The 20,781-nt window shown below is 45.0% G+C and overlaps 1 protein-coding gene across 10 annotated transcripts in view; it reads right to left on the bottom strand.

Annotated features, from left to right (window-relative positions):
- The window catches only part of MEIS1 (Meis homeobox 1), a 138,352-nt gene that overhangs the window by 85,924 nt on the left and 31,647 nt on the right, over positions 1–20,781 (bottom strand). For 7 of the 10 annotated variants that reach the window (XM_072927631.1, XM_030269247.4, XM_072927634.1 and 4 more), the window contains exons 2-6: positions 19,611–19,837; positions 17,969–18,110; positions 17,396–17,446; positions 16,542–16,592; positions 14,971–15,117 (exon numbers count right to left, since the gene is read on the bottom strand). In XM_072927631.1, the coding sequence (XP_072783732.1) occupies positions 14,971–15,117; positions 16,542–16,592; positions 17,396–17,446; positions 17,969–18,110; positions 19,611–19,837 (618 nt within the window). The other 3 variants (XM_072927632.1, XM_072927635.1, XM_072927636.1) reach the window with 3 other exon arrangements.

The raw sequence follows: 20,781 nt of genomic DNA on the forward strand, positions 1-20,781 counted from the left end.
ATGGACTTGTACCATGGTGAACACCAAGCCTTTATAAACAAAAAAGCTACAGACAAAATTATTTGTCTAATGGTTAAATTGGGTATTTTGCATCATATATAAATATCATTATATATACTTATTATTTCAATCCAAGGACAAGTAGATTAGTTAACATTAATTAGCTAACATAAGTTAACACTAATACAAAATGGGAGAAACCATCGCCTTCTGCTTATATTAAAGAATAAAATTGATTTTTTTTTTTTAGCACCAAGCACATGAAAGGGAAAGAGCTTCTGGCCAAGGAACCAAAGGTTTGGCCATAAGTACATGAATAAAAAAAATTACTTTCTATTACAGGTGATAAAAATTGTACTCAGCATCTTTTGATATATATCTTCTCAAAAGTTTTGTGAGCACAGCCCTCTTGTGGGCTCATTTGTGTTTGTGTAACAACTGGAGATGGGGAACAGCTAATTCCTTTACCTGTTGGACAAACCTTCACTCCTCCAGGCTACCAGAGAATTGGCTGCAGGTATAATCATTCATTCCCTTGCCCTGGAGGAACAGAGCTGCTGCCAGCAATTTGTCAGCATAATTTGGGCTTATTGTTCTTGTTCTGAAGTTTTATCTTATTTTCTTTTTTGTAAATGAAATACTTCTTCATCAGGAAAAAAAAATAATGTACTATGTTTGAAGTGTTCTTCTGATTTTCTTAACTCCTACATTTTAAAAATTTTCAGCTGCATGAGGCTCAGGGTAGTGCTCCACCACGCTGGGAAATAGTTGTGCTCAGTACAGGCACGGACTCAAAGCAAAAGTGGGGAGCTGGTTCATTAAGTTATGGCATTCTTCTCCTCCTACAAACATAACCCACCTATTTAGCAAGGATTTACTTTTTACATAGTTTTTCCTTCTGGTTGTTGGCCATACTGATGTCCCCAAGCTCACTTGAGCAAAATATTCAATACTGCTGCTTAATACCTTAAGTGTCTAATCCATAGGATGGATACTAGAGCTACAACTGCATGATAGACAGACCTGATCTTTACAATCCACAAATCTTATCCCTCTTCACTTCTGGAGGGAGTGGCTAATAAGAATCCTCAGGTACCCTGCTTCACATCCAGCATATAAGAAACTTTTTGGTTTTTCTTTTAATTGGGAAGAAAAATACAAATAGGTTTAGAGAATTAAAAATATACCTTTATAATACAAAAAAATATATTTCTTAGATTCTACACTATTATTTATACAAACATAGAATTAGAGAATGGTTTGGGTTGGAAAGGTCCTTAAAGATTTAACCTCTTGCAGTGGGCAAGGACACCTTCCACTAGACCAGTTTGGGATTTTGGGGACCATGAAACCCAGACTCATGACTAACTTCAGTTTCTGAGAGGACCTGCTTGTTGCTTTGCCACCTGAACATCTCCTAGTGGGACTAACCAAGGCTGATAGCAATCCCCCCTCCCAGCCTGCCAAAACCAGCTGGGGACATCACACCCAATACAACCAAAACCAAGGGGGTCAGAATAAATTGTACATGTAGAAACTTCAAAATACTAAAAAAATAGATGTTTTTACTGCCAACAGCTCTTGCATCATCTGCTTCAGGCAGCTTTGATTCAAAGGTGAGTTATTTTTAATAGAACAACAAAGGCACAAAGACTGGGTTCAGATGGAAAAAATGGTGTTGGCAAGGGAAATAAGGGAAAATGCTAGGGAAATGAGGGAAAATTCTAGGGAAATAAGGTCGTTGAAATGACAGGCAGGCGATAACTCCGCCTGCAACTAAGCAGAACAGCGAGGGCGACTTGTGCACAGATGGAAACCTTTGCAGCATTACAGGAGGCAAGGCCTGGCGAACTAAAAAGCAGAAAAAACTCTGCATGGAAGTCTCAGCCCTGACCTGGATTCCCTTCCTAGCCCCAGAAAAGTCATAAGCTTTCTATCTTTAGTTTCCCCTTATTGCTAATGAGGGTAAGACTTCTCTAAGTTTTCGCAGCTGCATAGGAAAAATAAGATATAAGCTGTCTTTATACATGCAACACGGGAGACAAATAGATAAAAGGAATGAGAGTGGGTATCAACATGAATACCAGAGGGGATAGAAAAGTGGAAATAAACAGGACTTTTGCCACCGATTTTCACAAGGGCAGGATTTTACTTGAAGGGACCAGAGGCACAAGTAATAGTGCACACTGTCAAGGGTCACCAAACCAAGATCCACCCAACAACACCAGGGCTCTCTGTTGGCTCTGCTGTCGATCCTCAGTGCTGACCCTACCCAGGTGCATACCCACAGAGGCACCTCTAACACAGGACAGCCTCTGACACCCTCCTTACCCTCAAAGCACGGAGGAAAAGAGATGATAGCAGGGAGAGGAAAGGGCATGATAGTCCTAAATAGGAGGCATGGAAAACGTGAGTGCAAAAGGACAGGGTGATAGTGCTTTCCAAAGGATAAAGAATAATTAGAAGCAGCAAACATAAACCACAAAAAATAAAGGAGAATGAAACAGAGATCATCAAGACTGGGCGGAACATAAAGACAAAGAGGAAGGAGAAAAAACACAGTTCTTCTCTTCCAGAAGGCACCAAAGCCCTGTCAACTCTGCAGGGGCAAGACTTTGAAAAAGCCCATTTGTGCATGTTTGTGTGCACACAGGGCTGCACGTGTTCACAGCTATGCAGAGCCCCCCTAGCCTGGGCTGCATTCTGTCAGAAGCACAGCTCCAACACCTTCTGCCTATGCTGAAATCAAAGCTGCTGCACTTGGGGAGTCATCTCCAAAGTCCTCCAGGGGGGACAGCATGGGCAGATGGACTTTTCTTTGAGAAAGGGTTCTAAAGCACTCAGAAAAACTTCTGGCAATAACAAATGCACTTAGACTTCAGGGTTTGCTTCTTGCATTGGAGGCTGCTGCACGTGACGGCTTTGATGGACACCTAAACAGCAACAGCCTCAATCACAGTGGGCCTTAAAATTTGACTGACCTTATTCCATTACTCTTTTTTTTTTTTTTTTAATCCCAGCTCAACAGTAAACACTGTGTGCCCAGCCAGGTTAACTGAGCCAGCTGATGGTGATGCAGGGTTTTTGTCTCCCATACAACAAACATTGACTAGTACTTTCTATTTAGAGCAACCCCACATTGTAAACCTGTCTCCTCCCTTTGATAAGAGACATATCACTAGATAGCATTAACCGCCGGCCCTTTTCTGACACAAGGAAACACAGCTTTACAGTCAGGAGATAAAAATCACTGCTCCACATTTTTTTTTTTTTAAGTTTACATATCATGCAGAAACATGCACAAAGTCAGCCCCAAAGAATATTGCTATATGCAGAAACCTAGTGTGCAAGTCCTTGAGGTGTGTTAGTCCTCCTTGGCTCCTACTACATTTAATAAGACTGGAGAATTTTCCACATCTTTCTAGACCAGGAAAAAGGTCTTCAGAGACAAATAAGAGTTTTCTGTTCAATATTTCATGTAATGATTCCTCCAAAGGTGTAAACAGGAAAAGTGTCTCGCCATCTAGCCTGAAAACGAGAGCCTGCCGTCCCTTCCCTTTATTGCGTTTCTGTGTTAAAAGTCATTTAGAAGGGGATCTGCCAGATGCTCAGGTACAAATGAGACAGCACAGGCTGTCAGATGACTGGCTGAGGTCCCAAAACTGGCCTACCCAGACAGACTTGGGCAGGAGGGAGACCTCAACCTCAACTTTTCCCACCCTCTCCCTTCTGTCCCACCAGGGTCACAGTAGGCAGCCTCAGCAGGAATCAGTGCTGCAGAAAGATGTGCTCCTCACCCTGAATATCTGGACTCAGCAAAGGTTTACTTACAGAAAAACCTACATCTCTAAGCATTCCCCTTACAGATTTATAGGGATGATACCTTTCAAGAAGACAAAAATTAACCCATCGGGGCACCCGCTGCAAATTTTTTTTGCTTTACTTAAAGGCAGGCTCTGACTTCCAACATCCCATCGGCCCAAGAGGGGCTTCTTGGGGACAGAAGGCACAAGCACAGCCCTTGCTCTGCAAAGCCATGCTTCATTCCAGCTCCATCACAAGCAAAAACCCTGAGCTTGTGTCACAAATGGTTTTTTTAGCTAACTGACAACAGACGCCATTCGGAGTCAGCATATTTTGATTATGGCACATTGTTCGCAGGATTCAAGAGCCCGCTCGCTTTGTATTGTTGCTCAACACCAAAATTAAATCGCAGTATAATCAGCTGTGCTCCAGCTACACCTTTCTGTCTGGATGGATGTGATACCTGCAAAGCCTGTGCTGGGTATAAAATGTGTTCCTGATAATAAAATGTTTGCTTAATCTTGAGGGCACCGCCTCGTTTTTTAAGGCCCTCTGCAAGTCACGCACTCCAGTACGTGCTGCCCGTTATCTCCAGAAGGCTTAAAACTGGAATCCCCGTGATTCACATTTTCCAACGCTCATGGCCAAACCCTTCCACAGAGCAGAGCAGAGCAGAGCAGAGCAGAGCAGAGCAGAGCAGCTCCTCCACTTTCTCCCGTTTCACAACGAGCCAAATCTGCAGCGCGGCAGAAGCGGCCGCACGGCTCTGCGAGCCACACGCCAGCGAGCCAGCGGCCACAAAACACACCGAGCCCGGCTGTGGGAGCCAGGGGCCAGCGAGATCCAGGGGTGGTTTGCCAGGCTGAGGTGGCCGTGGCTCCCTGATGCCTCCACCCGCTCATTGAGGGGTGGCTTGGAAGCACAGCTAGCTGCCAGTCACATAAAAATACTGGGCTGAGAGGTCTGTGTGGTCCCACTGCACCTCCCAGGGAGCTTTTGGAGCAGCCAGTGGTGCTTGTAGCAGCACAGGGCTCATGGCATGGCCCCACATGGATCCATGCCTCAGGCCAGGCAGACCTTGGGACGGGCCACCACCTCCCAAGTGTTTCCAGCCAACCCCACAACTGTGCCCCTTCTGCAGAAGATACCAGCAGCACTGCTACCTATTCCATCCCAAGCTTATCCCCTTCCTCCTTTAAACACTTTTTAAAAATGCTAATTAAGGGAAAATAGCAGAAGAGGTCAAAGCCAAAGCATAAAGCCACCAAAAGCAAAGTTTACCATCAGTCTTCCAATTCAGCCCAGTACTTTCCTATGACACCAAACAAAAACATTTTGCTTTCTTGGCAACATTTTCTTCAAATTATTCACAGAGCAAAATAATTACTATAACATATCACGGCTCATTCTTAAACATCTTCTAGATATACCTTGTAATCACTAGATGACGTATAAATTAAGGTATCAACCCTACCTGACAATAAGGGAAAAGGAGAAGTAGAAAATCTCGGCACACACAAGCACCTAATTGTCTCGCTCCAGAACCTCCCTGGGAAGAGAATTCGCATCTCCCCTCCTGCCTCACGCTGTCAGCAGAGCAGCATTCCCACCCCTGCCCCTCCAGCATTGCTGCATCACTTCTCACCCAAAGGACCTCTCCAACACTTGTCACTCAGGGCCAAACATCGGCTCGACACACACGCGTGCATTTAAGAACAAAATTAATCCTCCCTGCACATACTAGTCATGTGCATACAATCACTCTGGCTTTACAGAAAATAGTGATGAAAAAGAGATCTCTCACAGGAGTTAGATTAATGTAGCAAGGTCTGTGCTTACCCTGCTTTTTCTACATAGTTTTGCCACAAAACACCACCACGGGCCTCACGGACATGGGGAAAGCACAACGACAAGGTGGAAGCCACGCCAGTAAAACTGGTTGTGCAACAGGGAGGAGGGCCAGGAGCCTCCAGGGGTAACACAGCTGCAAAATCCTCCAGGCAGAGAGGGGTAAAGGACGGCTCAAGTGTAGTTAGTGCCTAAGCTGCCACCAGTGTGCATGAGAATCTCGTCCCAAGCATCCATGCAAATGCTGGGAAGTGACTGGTGCATGTGTGTGAGAGGCTTCTCTCCCCGTCACCCTGCTGTCACACTGATGCCCAGCAGTGCCACTCAGCTAGGGAACCCCTGTCCACGTCAAGTGCTGCCCAAAATGCCTGTGTGAACATGAGCAAAGGGAAGAGCAAAGCTGTGATTTCAAATCACCTCCTGGTGACAAGGCTGAACCCGTCACCAAATCACCGCAGTGACACTGCTCCCCTGTAACACTGCACAACAGTACACAAGAGAAAATTTGTAAATCACAGGCCACTGGGACACTCCCCTCACCAAAAAATTTGGCCAACTCTACATATGCAAGGTAATTCCATGGTGCAGGAGCGAGTGTAGGAGCTCAGGAGCCAAAGTATCTCTGTGGCTGCACCCCAAGAAGAGTCCCCTGTACTGGCTCAAGCCTAAAACCAAAGTGCCGCTTACTGAGTCGACAGTATTTGTGTCCTTCCAAGGTTTCTAGCAAGGGGTTGGCCATGGTTAATACTTATTTTACCAGATTAATCCAAATATCAGCAAGCAGCCACTGACCTCCGTGTGAGAGCACACACCTCGGGTTGCTGCTGAGCCAGCAGTGATATCCCAGCCGAGGCCAGGGCCATCCCTGCACACCCACCCCGATGCAACAGGTACCTCCAGCCCTGCCAGGGATCAAGAATTTAATGCCCACAGACCAAACCCTGCTTGCACTGACAGAGCTGGCCCAGGTTCAGTGCAGGCCAAAACACCCGTGAGACAATAGGTTCTACCATTTCTATTTGCACAGACACTTGTAGCCCTGCATCCCAGCAAAGCCATGGGGTTTTTAATCTGCTCTTACCCTCCCTTCTCCTGAGAGCTACACAGACTTCAATGGAGCTATTTAAAGCCAGTGTTAAAAGCATCAGCAATGGTCTGACCTCAGCAACAAAACTAGACCAAAACCTAAAGGCCAAATGAATGAAAAGAAAATTACAAGGTAAAGTTTGCCTTCCCTGACTGTGTGCCAGCTGCAAGACTCTTACATTACATCCATGCAGCTTTCCAAAGTTTAAATACAATAATTTTCTGTATTAAGGGCCCAGTAACCCTAATGGAGGTATAATTAGGCATTGATGCCATGCCCATATGAGAGAAGCTTGAAAAACTTAAATAAACTGTGAATGGCAGGATTAATACTGTAGCTTTGCATTTTGTACAGCTGTTTGAATACAGTACACTGCCTGTGATGGCATCAGCTGTTGCTTTACTCTGGGGCAGTACCTCTAAAGTTAAAACAGGCAGTTCTTTTAAGCAAATAAAGAATTACCTCTCTTATTGTTGGCCAGTTTATTTCAGCAAAGAAGGTCTGGATGCATATTTGCTTTATATTAAAAAAGCCAACCAAGCAAAAAAAAAAACCAAAAAAAAAACCAGAAGAAAGCCAAGCTGCAAACAAAAATAACTGGCCAAATTCAAAGTCTGGCGATGCTAATAAGAGAATTTTAATTTACTGAAGTATCTCTTCAGGCTGAAGAACTCAGTAACGCAGTTTTGGAGATCATCTGCCCAAGTGGGAATATCATATAGATGCCTGGAGAGTCCTTGAGAAAACAGCTCACCTCCGTACTGACTAAAGAGGAAACACAATACTTTGGCGAAATAGAATTCTGTATTTCTAGGAAAGGCTCCAATAGCAAATTGCTTACTAATGCAAGAAGCCTTGTAAATTTTATTATGAATGAAAGGGGCAATGGCAAGCGTGTGACATGCCACAGCGTAGGCACACATGGCCGAGCCAGTAAAAAGTAAATAAATAGGTTACTTATAAGCTCTAGAAGACACCTGAAAATATCTCTAACAGAAACTCAGGCTCGGTGAACTTCAAGCAAGAATATAAAACAGCAAGAATATAAAACAGAACTATCTTACTGTTATTTTTTTTCCATCAGGTAAACTAGCTCTCCTATAGGCTAAATATTCAATCTTGGTTTTCGGTGAAATATCAGCCAAAGAAAGTTAATCTAGATTTCTTCACTGTCTTTAAAAAACGACTTACCACTGCACAGGGAAGAAACTACCTATGCAAGGAGCATGCCAAATTCACCAGATTCACCTGGGAAACACAATGCCCAAATAAATCACTGCTCCTCCGGACGGGGTGCAAGCAGCTCTCCCCCTGCCTCATCCCCATCACCTCAGCCGGATCCTTCCCCAAATCCCCACCACCACAAAACTTCCCAGTTTTTTTCCCCAGGCAGCGTTAAGGACAACGCCGCTCCGGAGGCGCGGGAGCAGGAGGAGAGGAGGGCCGGGGCGCCGGCAGGTTTCATCGCGGGAGATGAAATAAATGAAATATGCCTAATGAAAAGCTTACCTAAAGCTCGCGGGGAGCCAGCGCCCGGCCAGCCCAACCTCTCCAGAGCGCCGGGCACGAGGCCGCCAGGACGCTCGGGAAAGACGAATTAACTAAAAGTTAATGTGGATGTTCTCATTCAAAAGAAAAGTGGCCTACTCCAAAGGGGATTAGGCTAAAGTGAACTAAGGCCACTTTACTTCTGAATGAGAGCATCCACACAATAGTCCAATGCACTTTAACTAATGCACTTTAATTTTACACCCAATCAATTTGTCTTACCTCTCCTGAGTGTCCTTGTGTGGACAAACCCAGAGATTCATCGAGTTTTGAGGCCAGGCAGGGAACATTAGATCAACTCATCCCACTCCCCGTGCGTTATGGGCCATTGCCTTTCACAGTTATCCCTTTATTGATCCCCAAAACTCATGGATGACTTACGTATAACCTCTGACAGGGGCAGGGAAGAAACATTTCTTCAATGGCCTGGATTTAAAGACGCTTGCAAAATAAAAACCATTTGCAAAATAATAAGACGCCATGACTTTCAGCAGTCCATCTTGTTGCCAATAGAAGAGGCCAAATTCGGGCAAAAATCTGTCCTACCTCCTCTATGCTCAGCAAGTTCATAGGAAAACGGCAATCTCTGTATTACAACTCTTAAATATCTTTTCTTTTTTAAATTGCAAACAGACCCTTTGCCTATAGGGCAAACCCACGTTGGTTTTTTTTTTTTAATTCACCTCACCAACATTTAAATTTTCAACATTTCCCCAGACATCTATGACAAATCTCAGACTCCCTTTTCCAAAACGTAATAACCCCCAGAAACCACTCGCTGCCTGCGCCATTGCTTTCGTACGCACAATGACTCACACGAGCCTGAAACGTCCACGTCGCTCTTTACGTCTTGGATACGTATTTATCAAAAATAAATAAATTAACCCCATGACAGCAGCAACCAGTGAGGCAACTCAAGGAGTTGAGCCCTCAGGGGTGATGGGGTTCCCCTGTGCCAGCAGCCCTCTCCCTAACAGAGGCCAAGCCCCCACCGCCACTGCTGAGGGGCTGAAGCTTTCCAGGGATCTCCTCTAAATTAAAAAAAAAAAAGGAATCCTGAGGACACTGGCCTGATGATTCTGCTCTCACCTACGCTCCAGGTTATATCTCAAAGAGCAAAAATAAGTGGAAGTGAAAAGCAGCCACACTAAGCAGGCCAAAGAAGAGCTGAAGGAACTGTGGACAAGCTGTATTTCAGAGGCGTCGCGGACTATCAGCGGTGGGTCCGGTACGGAGCCGTTAATCAGCGGCGTAAATACGCTCAAAGAAGGCCAAACACAAAACGTGTGCTCCCTTAGAGCTAGCCCCCTCTCCAAATATTGCTGCAACTGCAGGAAAAAATAAAAATATAGCCACTAATTATTCCAAATTTGCCGTGTAAGTCAAAGTCTGCTCTGAGAAACAGCATGTGGAGAAGAAGGTGATACACCAAGGACATGAGGTGACACTGCAGCGCACCCCAGTCTCCTTCTCTCACACAGCCCTCACCAGGAAACAATTCCAGAAACCTTCAAAAACGTTCCTGACCAGAAACAACTCTCCTCTTTATTTCCTTAAACTTGTTTAGATTACACAAGATAGATCCTAACTGCATCCTCACGTGACCAAAAAAACCCCAAACGCAGAAATGCAAAACAAAACAAAAGAAAGATTTCCTAATTTAAAGAAGCTGTGCTGGATTTTTAGTGCCTTTTGAAGTAGTATTTATCAGCACAATGTACACTTACTCATTTTGATTGAGAGCAATATAATCCGATTTTTTTTAAGGTCTAACATTGCCCACGCGGGGCTGCAGTAACCCTTCTGCATGCAGAGCCCATTACCTTTATTGTTATCTGTGGACCAGCAGCCATGGAAAGACTCAAACCCTCAGCCATAAAGGTTAAACTTAAGGTAAAACTCATTTTTTCATAACTTTCAAGACTCCAAGTTGCCCCAAAATAACAATCTACGGTCTCTAATGCAGACACGGCGAGCTCTGGCTTACAGGAATGCCTTGGGATATACTCGCAAATGTTTAGGATCAATTCTGAGGTTAACTGGGGTTTAAACTCAGCTCTGTCAGGTCTGATGTTGAAAAGAATTCCCCCCAAAATCCGGGAATTAAACTATCCTTTACAACAAGAGCTAACTTCAGTTTGGAAAACTTTACACGGAAATTAGGCCTGAGCATGCAGCTTCAGGAAGGCACCCAGCTGTAAGGATGGCTCTTTTGGGTTCTTGAATGATTAAAAAATAAAAAAGAACCCCAAAGATTCATGAACTGAAATCACAAACTAAAGAAAATATGTTCAATCTTATGCCTACACAACAATGTATTTACTCACTTAGAGAAATGGAGAGCAAAGAAAATCTTATTTTGCTAATACAATTTCAGCCACAGTGTATCAGATGAAAACATGTCTGGAACAGAAATTAACGTATCCTATCTTCACAAAAATAGACTGCCAAACTGGGGAATGGTAACAGCTTCTAAATATCACAGCAAGAATTAACCAAAATTACTCAAAAACAAACAAACAAAAAAAGGATTCACTCAAAGTGACAAAGTCAGAGGAAGAAAATTAAATTTTGAGTCTTTTAAACATTATTTTATTGGCAGTCCTCAGAGTCCTACTTTGCTGTAACTCTTTTATTATGCAGAAATTAATTCTACCTTGCACCCTCTGCACCACATCTATTATTTCGATGCCTGTTCCTCCAATATGGGAGCACATATCCTAAAGGCAGCAATATTTTTAGCTCTCCTCTTTAAAACCATACATGGCTTGAAAGTACCTGTGAAGAAGTCCCAAAGTAAAATAGTATTTCTCAGTAATTTTTTCCCTGAGGCACTATTGTTGTATTGGCTACAAGGTATAGCTAATATATTTGAGAATTTGGAAAGTCAAGTCCGGTCGTGGCCAGTCAATGCCCTGAACAACTCTACCACTTTCAGCTACGCTTTATATTGGATTCCAGTTTATGATTCTTTCTTTGTAAAGAATATATTTTAAGTAATTGTTCCATTTAAAAAAAAAAAAGCTCCTGTCTAGCCGCATTTTTGCTAGAGCAACTCCGCAACTGCACACGTTGAAATAAAATCTATTGCAACATAAATAGAGGTGTTGCTTTATTATATACGTGTGTATATATGTGATATATTATCACCCAAGAAGGGCCATCTAAAACGTCACAGTTGCAAACATTTAAGACTGTAACAAAAATGACTGAGACTCCAGTATCGGTTTACTATCCTTCAACAATTTCCCTGACAGTGGAGTCAAATAATGTTGAATTATGGACCTTCTTGCAGGAAGTCTTATTTCATGTTCATTTTTTGATCATTTCCCCTCATAGTTTCTATAGGAATTTGGTTCTTCGCCGATTTGCCTTTAAAAGTTTCTGCGTCTGTAATTGGCTTGTGCACTATTATATTGCAATTTTCATCAAGCAGCGCTACTGTGGATGGGCTCAACAAGTTTATTTTCAGTAAGAAAAATACTGGTTTGTCCCTATAAAATCTATTTTACACAGCTAATGCATTTTACTTGGATGTGGTGGGTACTTTGTACCGTGTTTTCCTTAAAGGACTTTCTAAAGGCTTTCTTGTAGATACGCTCTTGTAGGAGAATTTTACAGTTTGGACTAGAGCACCTGGGTGCCAAAGTGATGTGGCTTCAAAAAAGCAGCCCCACAGTAACAGTTCAGGATTACCTACAAAACCGAATTTCTCTTGTCAGACTACAGGCAGGCTTTGGGCTTTTTTTTTTTTTTAAATCAGAGGGAGTTTTCCCAGACACATCACACAACAGCTGTGTTCTAAATCTTTCTGGGCTCTGACAAACACTGAAAATTTAAACACGCAAAATGTTTGAAAAGCTAATGATTAAAAAAGGTTTATTTTGAAACTTTTGAGGAGGACTGCCATTCCTCAGCTAGGTTTTTTAAAGTCCCGGGGTCTGGATGATTTTGAGTTCAACTCTCCCCAGCAAAAAGCCCAGACTCCTGCCTTGTACTTGTGGAGCTGCGACGGTAAACAGCAACTCTGCAGGTCTCACCCTGGCAGGCAGCGGGGTCGAGCCCGTGGGAGAAGGATGCTATTTTAGTGACCTAGTGCCACTGAGCTGGTTAAATCACTGAACAATGGTTAGTGTTATAGGGCTTTACTTTGCAAAATCTAGCATTAGTGTCATTGCTTTCTATTAACCGGGGGGACTTAAAGGCACTGCCTTTGAGGGGCCTTTAGGGAAAGAATAAATAAGGGGAAACCAATAAATTAAAAGCAAAAAAACACCCTGTTAACTGTAACCTTTACTACCACAATATAAGAAAATGTAATTAAATCCATAATAAAAGCTTTTACATACTTACTCTTTTACTACTCTCCCAAGCAGAGCCGTGGGCAGGCGGGGGTCCCCTCGCTCCCACCGCCGGGCTCTGCGCGCCCGCGCATCCCCGGGCCGCGCAGCCATAAACGCGCCCCGCGCAGTCACATCCTAATTAGCCGCCCCGGCGACCAGCACTCAACACCTTATTATTGAACCATTAGGGCTCCGATACTGCCGGCCGCTCCGGGGCCGGGCTTGGCACCGGAGTTTACCGGGGGGCTGCGCATCCCGCGGTAAAACCGCCCCCGCGCAACCAACCCCCGCACCATCTCCGCGGGTTTGATCCGCATCGACCCGGGGAGAGGAGGAGGGGGGAAAAGCGCATTTTTGCATCTTTTTCCTTAAGGAGGAAGGCAAAGCCCCGCTCCCCGCGCGGCTCCGCGGGTGCGCACGGGGCTGCGCGGAGCTGCGCGGAGCGGGGCCGGGGCAGCGCTCGCACAAACCCGGAGCGCACAGCGGGACAGGGCACGGAGCAATGTCCGCGCAAAAAGAGGGGCCGCGGGGTGCTGGAGAAACACAGCGACCCCCAACAACCCCAAAACTGCAGCTCCGTTTCTTTAGCTTTCACTTTAATAAAATAATGATTCGTTGGGAAAATGGGGTATAAATCTTCATTTTGGAGGCAATTAAAGTGTTGATTTCATTCGTGCCCCTGAGCAATTCTTGTAATTTGCTCAAATAGCTTTATGTACCCAGCACTCCAGAGCTTTTAGAAACCCATTTTCTAGTTAGACTTGTTGGATTACAATTTTTATTCAACATCAGCGAGCCGAGCTTCCCTCAGCTAGACCCTGGCTGGAGGGTTCCCCTCGCCCTAAGGCACTGAGCGGGGCCGGCAGTTTCCCGGAGCATCCTCACCAGCCCCGGGTACCTCCCTGCCGCACCACCCTCCGCCCACTCTGACAAGCTTTTCCCCTGTACAGCAGAATTGGGTGGGAAAAATAATCCCTTCAAAACAACCGACCTCTGTGCACATAAACCCCTTTCTAAAAGTTCATGCCTTCCTTCAAGCCTGCCTCCCCATCACAAACAGATAGCCTTTGGTTGACAAGAGAAAATATTTCAGATACTGGCCACACTGCAATGCAACGCACCTTCATGTCGGTGATCTATAAAATAACTCCCAGCTGAGCAAAGCAGCTGAGGAAACTCCTGTCTGCTTGGCTGCGCCTTGCTTGAACAAAAGGAAACCTCCAGAGTCAGGAGCAGATCACTCCTAGCACTATATTTACGTAGCTGATCAAAAAGAAGAAATAACTTGGGGGCTTTGAGCGGGGATTTATATTTTGTGCGTGTGCTTGAGGTCCCCCCTCTCACAGGCAAAGCACCGCTACCCCTCGGTTCAGAGCAAACAAACGCACCGCCAAAACCCCACCGTTTCACCCAACTCGAGTAAAAGCCAAATCTCAGCCACCACCATCAGCCAGGAGCTTCATTTAGATCTGGGCACCTCCTGCATTAGCCCCAAGTGCTCCCAGGAAAAGGCAAGGATCCCAGTCTGCACCCAGTGGGATGGGAGAGGGGACAGCCAGCTCTCCCCACTCAGCTCACCCGCAGTTCCCACCCCGCTGCAGCCGACATTAAAGGTCTGAACCATCCCAAACAAAACCTGGACAACCGTCACAGCCACGCGAGGCTTTGCTGCCTTGGCTTTGACTATATTTATTTTTTTAAAGAGAGGGCTTGAAAACTTAAAAGATCAAGGAAAAGAATTTAAAACCTGAATCCCATTTTATTTTCTCCCCTTTTTTTTTTTTTCTCCTATTAAGTAAAATAAAATGGGCGCGTTTGCAGCAGGCAGGCGTGCACAAAGCAATGTTCACTCAAGTCTAAAAGCGTTCGGCCAAGGAAAACTGACAAGACGGACTAATGAACCGTAGAGACGGGAAGAAAATAGCCAGTATTTGCTAGATTTCAAACCCTCTCTGTCTTCTCTGGACCACCTATCTCGGATTTTATTATTATTTTGGTCAACGACTCCAGCCCTTCCTTCCCTAAGCTACCAAGAAGCCAGTGATTCACAGATACCGCTTCTATTATTGGAAAGGGTAAATAAAATAAAGACAAAAATTAAAAGCGACAAGAAACAGGTCGAGTTTGCAGGCGATGCTTTTACAAGCTCATCTCGCCAGGTCGAATCCGGGAGCAAGCCTTAATGAAGCAATAATAGCCACATTATTCAAAAATTTTCATTTCGATGGAAATTTATCTAAAAGGGACTTAATCATATGCAAATAATAAAAGGAGGCGTAGTGACCCAGCAAGCGATCTGCATACAAATTTTTAGCGTGTGCGACGTTGGCGAGATCATACCTGATCCGTTAGATTTGCTGATCTTGTTATGTCTTCACTGTCCGATTTTGATCCGCCCTCTCTATCGTCTATGACCAAATCGATAGGCATTTTTCCTTTCAAACAGCTAATATACCGGTGGCAGAAATTGTCACATAATTCGTGTACCTACATTATGACAGAGGTTTAAAAAAATAAAAAAAAAGGAAAGAAGGAAAGAAGAAAAAAAGAAAAAAGAAAGAAGAGAGAGGGGGGGAAAAAAAAAGGAAGAAAATATAATCAGGAATACATAAGTAAAATTGACAAGTGCAACCAGTCTCCCCCCTTCGCCCCTGTGACATCAAAAGTCCTAAATAGGGGAAACACACTGCAATTATGCCCCTGAGACCTCTAGACGCATCCAGAATTAGGAATAACTTTCTTTTCTCGCAAAATAGAGATATCCCAGAAAATTGACAGTGACAAGATGATTCACAGGCTACAACATATTCAACACCCGTGTTAAATTCATCTGCTCCCGGAGCTGTGGCCATTAGAGAGGTGACCTGCATGGGTGACATTTAAGGTAAACTATTTAATTTCATCCAGTTATTTCATCATAAACCCTTTCCACAAGGATGGAAAAAAGGATTTAAAAAAAAAAAAAATCCACATGCACTGGGCTGAAATACATTATAGGCATCCATGCCCTGAAATCCCCAGTTGCTCTGATAGACTTGTACCTGAGCCGGCTTTATTAATGGGCAGATTTTAACACATTTTGGTAGAGCAAGAACAACCTGACAGTTATGGCTAGATAAAGTGACTGAGGCGCAGGAGAAACTTTTCAACTATTTAAAAACCTCTCAAAATGTTTATTTTTAGGAGAAAGGGAATTCTCTTCTAGGCCAGCTATCAATGACACGTAAAAAATCCTCAGGAAACCCAGAGCGCACTTCCAATTTAACGTGAGCTCAGATGACACCGCCTGCTTAGAAATTAGCATTCTCCCTCCTAAGATTTCTCAAACAGCCAACAAAATAATCCCGCATTTAGGCCACAATCTCTTTCTTCTGCTCGGAGGTGTACAATATTCCCAGGAACAGGAGACAGACAGAACTATCAACTCTGCTTTGTCTCTGCAAAATGTTACAGGACAATCCGCGCCCTGAGCCTGACCTACAGATGGCTCTTAAAAAAAAAAAAAAATTCCCCCTTCCAACTAACTGCAACCAAAGTATCTTCTTCACCATCACCAAGAAAAAACAACTTTCTTTTTTTTTAATCACAATTTCGGGGGCTTGACTGAACTAACCATTTCGAGTCTCATCTGAGGCACCACAGAACTGCAACTATTTATACAAAGCCAGCAAAGTATTACAATGAACACAAGGCCTGGGCGTTCGAGAGCTCGGTTTTAGAGGCTGAAATTGTAATTAAACTGCGAAGAGAAATGGACGCCAAGATTGGTCTTGACACTAATTACCAGAAAGAAAGACATTTATGCAAATTTACCAGAAGCCTGAACTTCAGCAGTACTGAAACGGAGGAGGAAGAAAGGAGAGGGGGGGAAGGTAGAGAGAAAGGGAGAGAGAGAGAGAGACAAAAATTACCTTCTCTAATTCCAACAGATGAAACCTTAATACTTGTATGGCTTGAATCATCTGCAAAGACACAAACAACATAAGCATTAATCTCATTCCTGGATTTGGGGATACTTCCCACAGCCACCCCGGCCGCACTTTGCAGCTTGACTTTTCTCTAGTAGTAAATAAAAAGTTGTTTTGATTTATGGCAATAACACTAAAACTTAATAGCGGTGGCTTTGTGCACTGTTTAACGAGAAGCGACCTAGAGTTAACAAAAAAAAAAAAAAATCCCAATTGCAACGAAGCAACTGAATTATACGGATCATAAACATTTCTTAAAAAAAAAAAAAACAAACCCTCTAAACACCACCATTGGCTCCTCGCTTTGTGAAAGCGGGAGCAGGACTCCTACAGTGGAGGCAAAATATTTATCCTTAACGGGGGAAGGAAAGAAAGAGAGAAACGACCTCATTTTCAGTGAATTTGCCACTGGTGTATCTCCAGCCATTGTAATCCTCTCTGTTTCCCATCGAGCTGCTTAAAAGGTGCGTGGAGGGGCTGGTTAGAGTGGAGATAAATCCACGCTCCTCTTGGGCAGGCAAGCTCACCATCAAGCCCGCCAGCTCCTCTTTGGATGGGGTTTTCCTTTATCTATATCCTTATGGGATTTTTTACTTCCAAGCAATTACCACACCATATTTACTTGTAAATATGAAAGCAATCATTGTAACAATTACAATTTTCAAAAATCCACGTGAGAAATTTTCAATTTAGCACCATCAAACCACCTCTCCAGATGACACAGAAGTTTAAAAAAAATAATAAATAAATGGGAAGGGAGGGTGGGGGTGGGGAGAGGAAGAAGTGTTAACTCTTACCAAGTTATCCAGTTCAGGATTAGAGGAAAAGAGGGGTTTCTCTGCTCGGATCTAAATGTAAGAAAGGGGGGAAAAAATAATAATAAAAATGATTTGAAATACGGGAGCAGAAAAAGCAGACGTTATTATTTCTTGCTTCATTACACTGTCGGGTCCATTATGTAACCTTCCGTGCAAAGCCCTGACTGCTGGATTTAGTACATCAGCCAAACACTTGAGCAAGTGAATCAAATACACTGAAAAATACCTATGGAGCTTCCCCGGCAGAGCCCGTCCCGGCTCCCGGGATCCGCGCAGCCAAACTCCCGGCCGGGCACAGACCGCTCCGCTCCATCCATTTTTTAAAGGGGGTGGTAAATGCCGAGATTTCCCGATTTTTTTTTTTTTCTCTCGTGTTTTGTTTTGGTTGGGGTTTTGGGGGATTTTTCTGTTTTGGTTTTTACGCCACTTTCAGTAAGAGAGGGGGGAGGGGGAAACGCGCATCTTTATCTCAACAGAGATTTGTTTTTCTCAATACGATTTTTTTTCCATTTTTTTTTTTTCTTTTACTGTTTTCAACCCGGTTTTGCTGACCTGTTTGGCGAACACTGCTATGTCTTCATTGAAAGACTCAGAGGAGCAAACATCGCCTCCCGCTACCCCGGGCTCCCTGGGTGTGCATGTAGCTAATTCACATTTCTCAAAAATCAGTGCTAAAAGAGGGAACAGGGGGTGTCTGAAAGAAAATACAATAGTCACACACACAGAGGGGGGGAAAATATCATAACGAAACAAAAAAAAAAAAAAAAAAAGAGAAAACCCCAAACACAACAATAGTTAGTCCCACAGCAGCGTGCACAGGGAAGGGGGTACCCACAGAGGGGGCTCCGGCACCCCCCTCCGCCTCCCAGCCCCTTCCCCACAACCAACCGGGCATCCCCCAGCCTTTCGGCACTGTCTGGCCACAGATATTGTTAATTCAACCTTAGGACAAGCCAAGAATAAAACCCAAGCCGGTTCCAGCAGCCATTTTGAATGAACTTTCCTTGTCTTTAGGAAAAAAAAATTTAAAAAAATTAAAATCCCTGGGCATACGCTTCTGCCTCTCATGCTTTTAATTCTCCGCTTTCTGCTGTTCTGCTGGAGGACTTGCTGGGAGCGAAAGGAGAAATAAACAAACCCAAACCAACAGAAAAGCATGGAAAGAAAGAATCCTCATCCAAATGGAAAAAAATATATATAAAAAATAGGAGAAAAAGCCGTTAAAGCCACCCAACAGAGCTCCGACCCGCTGGCCAAGCCGGGCTGGCTCCCTGCGGCGTGGCCAGCCCTCTGTGCCCCGGGCTCGCAGCCCCGGCCCGCGGGGGAAGCCAGGTGCTCCTGGGCAAGCCCAGCCTGGACAGCCTCCCCGGGAGAAAGGCAGCCTGTGCATCTGCTTCCCTCGCCTCTTTAATAATTTAAATAAATAAATAAGCGTGGGCGCACACACATGTATATATATATGTATATTTATAACAGGGAGTTAATTTTTTTTTTCCCTCCTCCCAGGGCTTCATGCTTTTTTTTTTTTATCTTTCCTTCTGGGTACCGTACACCACCGACTTTTAACCAACCCTTCAGACTACTGATAAACCGATAAAGAAACCGAACTCTGTGAATTTTATTTTCCTCCCTCTTCTCCTCACTGTCCTGAGAGTGATTTTTAAAGGCTCTTAAACTTCCCTTCAAACTCCAGCTGGGCAGATACATTTTAAAAGCATCTGCGCCCAGCGTAATAACCCCGTCAGCTCCCATCGCAACGGCCTAGAAACTGCTTTTGAGAGTTGCCACTCTGACAAACATTCAGTGCTGTCGGATAAAGGATTTGGAGAGGAAAAATAAATAAAATGAAAAGAAAATTTAAAAATAAAAAGAGCTGAGAGAAGCAGATCTTGATCTCTCTCAGCGCAAGGAAAGACGGAATAAAGTGGAAAGTTGAGCGAAGCTCTCCAAACTCTCCCTGCTCCAAAACTCCGCGCACAGACCCGCCGCCCGGCGCGGGTTGTGCCATGGGGATATTATTTCCCTCCTTATTCCCCGAGCCGGGGGAGGGAGGGGGGTACCCCAACCCCTCCAGCCTCCCCAAAACAGCAGCGGCACACACCGAGGAGCGCGGCCCTTCCCGCGCTGCCCGGCCCGGCCCGGCCCGGCCCGGCGCGGCCCGCGCAGCCTGCGCGGAGCCCTGCGCGGCACCTACCCGTAGATGGCATCTTTATCTCTCTTGAGGGCGTCGTTGACCGAGGCGCCCATGGCGGGGGGCATGGCGTTGGCGTGGGCGGCGTGCGGGTACTGGTGCGAGTGCAGCGGCGGCCCGTGGTTGAGGTGGTGCACGGGCTGCATGGGGCGGGCGCCGTGGGGGTCCCCGTACATGGTGGTGGGGATGCCCACCCCCTCCATGCCGCCGTAGTGGGGCAGCTCGTCGTACTGTGGGGCAGAGAGAGAGCGGAGAGGTGTCAGGAGGAGGAATGGGCAGCAGAAACTCCGCTGCACCGTTTCCCCCTAAAGAGGGATGAGCCGCCATCCTCCCCTCACCACCCACCAAAAAACCCCGAGCGCGCCCGGGCTCCGCCGCGCCGGCCCTGGGGAGGGAAAGGCGCCCCGGCACGAAGCCCTCCGAGGCTGGAAATAACAACACCACCACCAGCAATACTAACAACAACAATAATAATAATAATTATAAATAAAAGTGTAAAAACTCCACCCCAATCCTCATCCCCAAACTTCCCACCCCCCCCTCGCCAGCCCCCCCCACCCACCCACGCCGTGAATGGAAGCGGTTCCCGGAATCCAAATTTCCCTCCGCTAAACTTTTTTTTTTTTTTTTTCCCCCGCTGATAAGAAGTCAGGTACTTCTCACCCCCCAGCGAGGATGCAAAAAGAAAAGAAAAAAAAAAAACAAAACACAATTTCAGCAGCGGTAAACAAAACAAAACCAAAAACGAGAAGGAGCGATTTGCGGATTTCCAGCAATTCCACGCGAACGCAACTTTTAAAGCCGAAAAGCTGGAAACGTTCGCCCGGGCTCTCGGGATTTTGGGAATGCTTTTTTTTTTTTTTTTTCCTAAGGGTTTTCTTTGTTAAAGATTAAGGACCGAAAGCTACCGCGGTTCCCAGGCAGCGGGGGAAACGGCCACTTTTCGTCTATTAAAAGCGAAGGTGTGAATAAACACTTTTAAAGATCCCTGACACTTGCTTGGACCGAAAGAGTAAAAGGCAAGTTGTCAGCAGAGGAACTTTCTTTCCCAACCAGCTCTCGGACGGCGGCAGGCAAATTAGGCAAGAAAACGTCTTTCCAGGGCTTTTCTCCTTCCCCAAATCCCTGATCACCCGACTACAGCTGATTTTTTTTTTTTTCTCTCAAAATTCCA

This window comes from Taeniopygia guttata, chromosome 3 (assembly GCF_048771995.1).
Source record: "Taeniopygia guttata chromosome 3, bTaeGut7.mat, whole genome shotgun sequence".
NCBI classification, from domain to species: Eukaryota; Metazoa; Chordata; class Aves; order Passeriformes; family Estrildidae; genus Taeniopygia; species Taeniopygia guttata.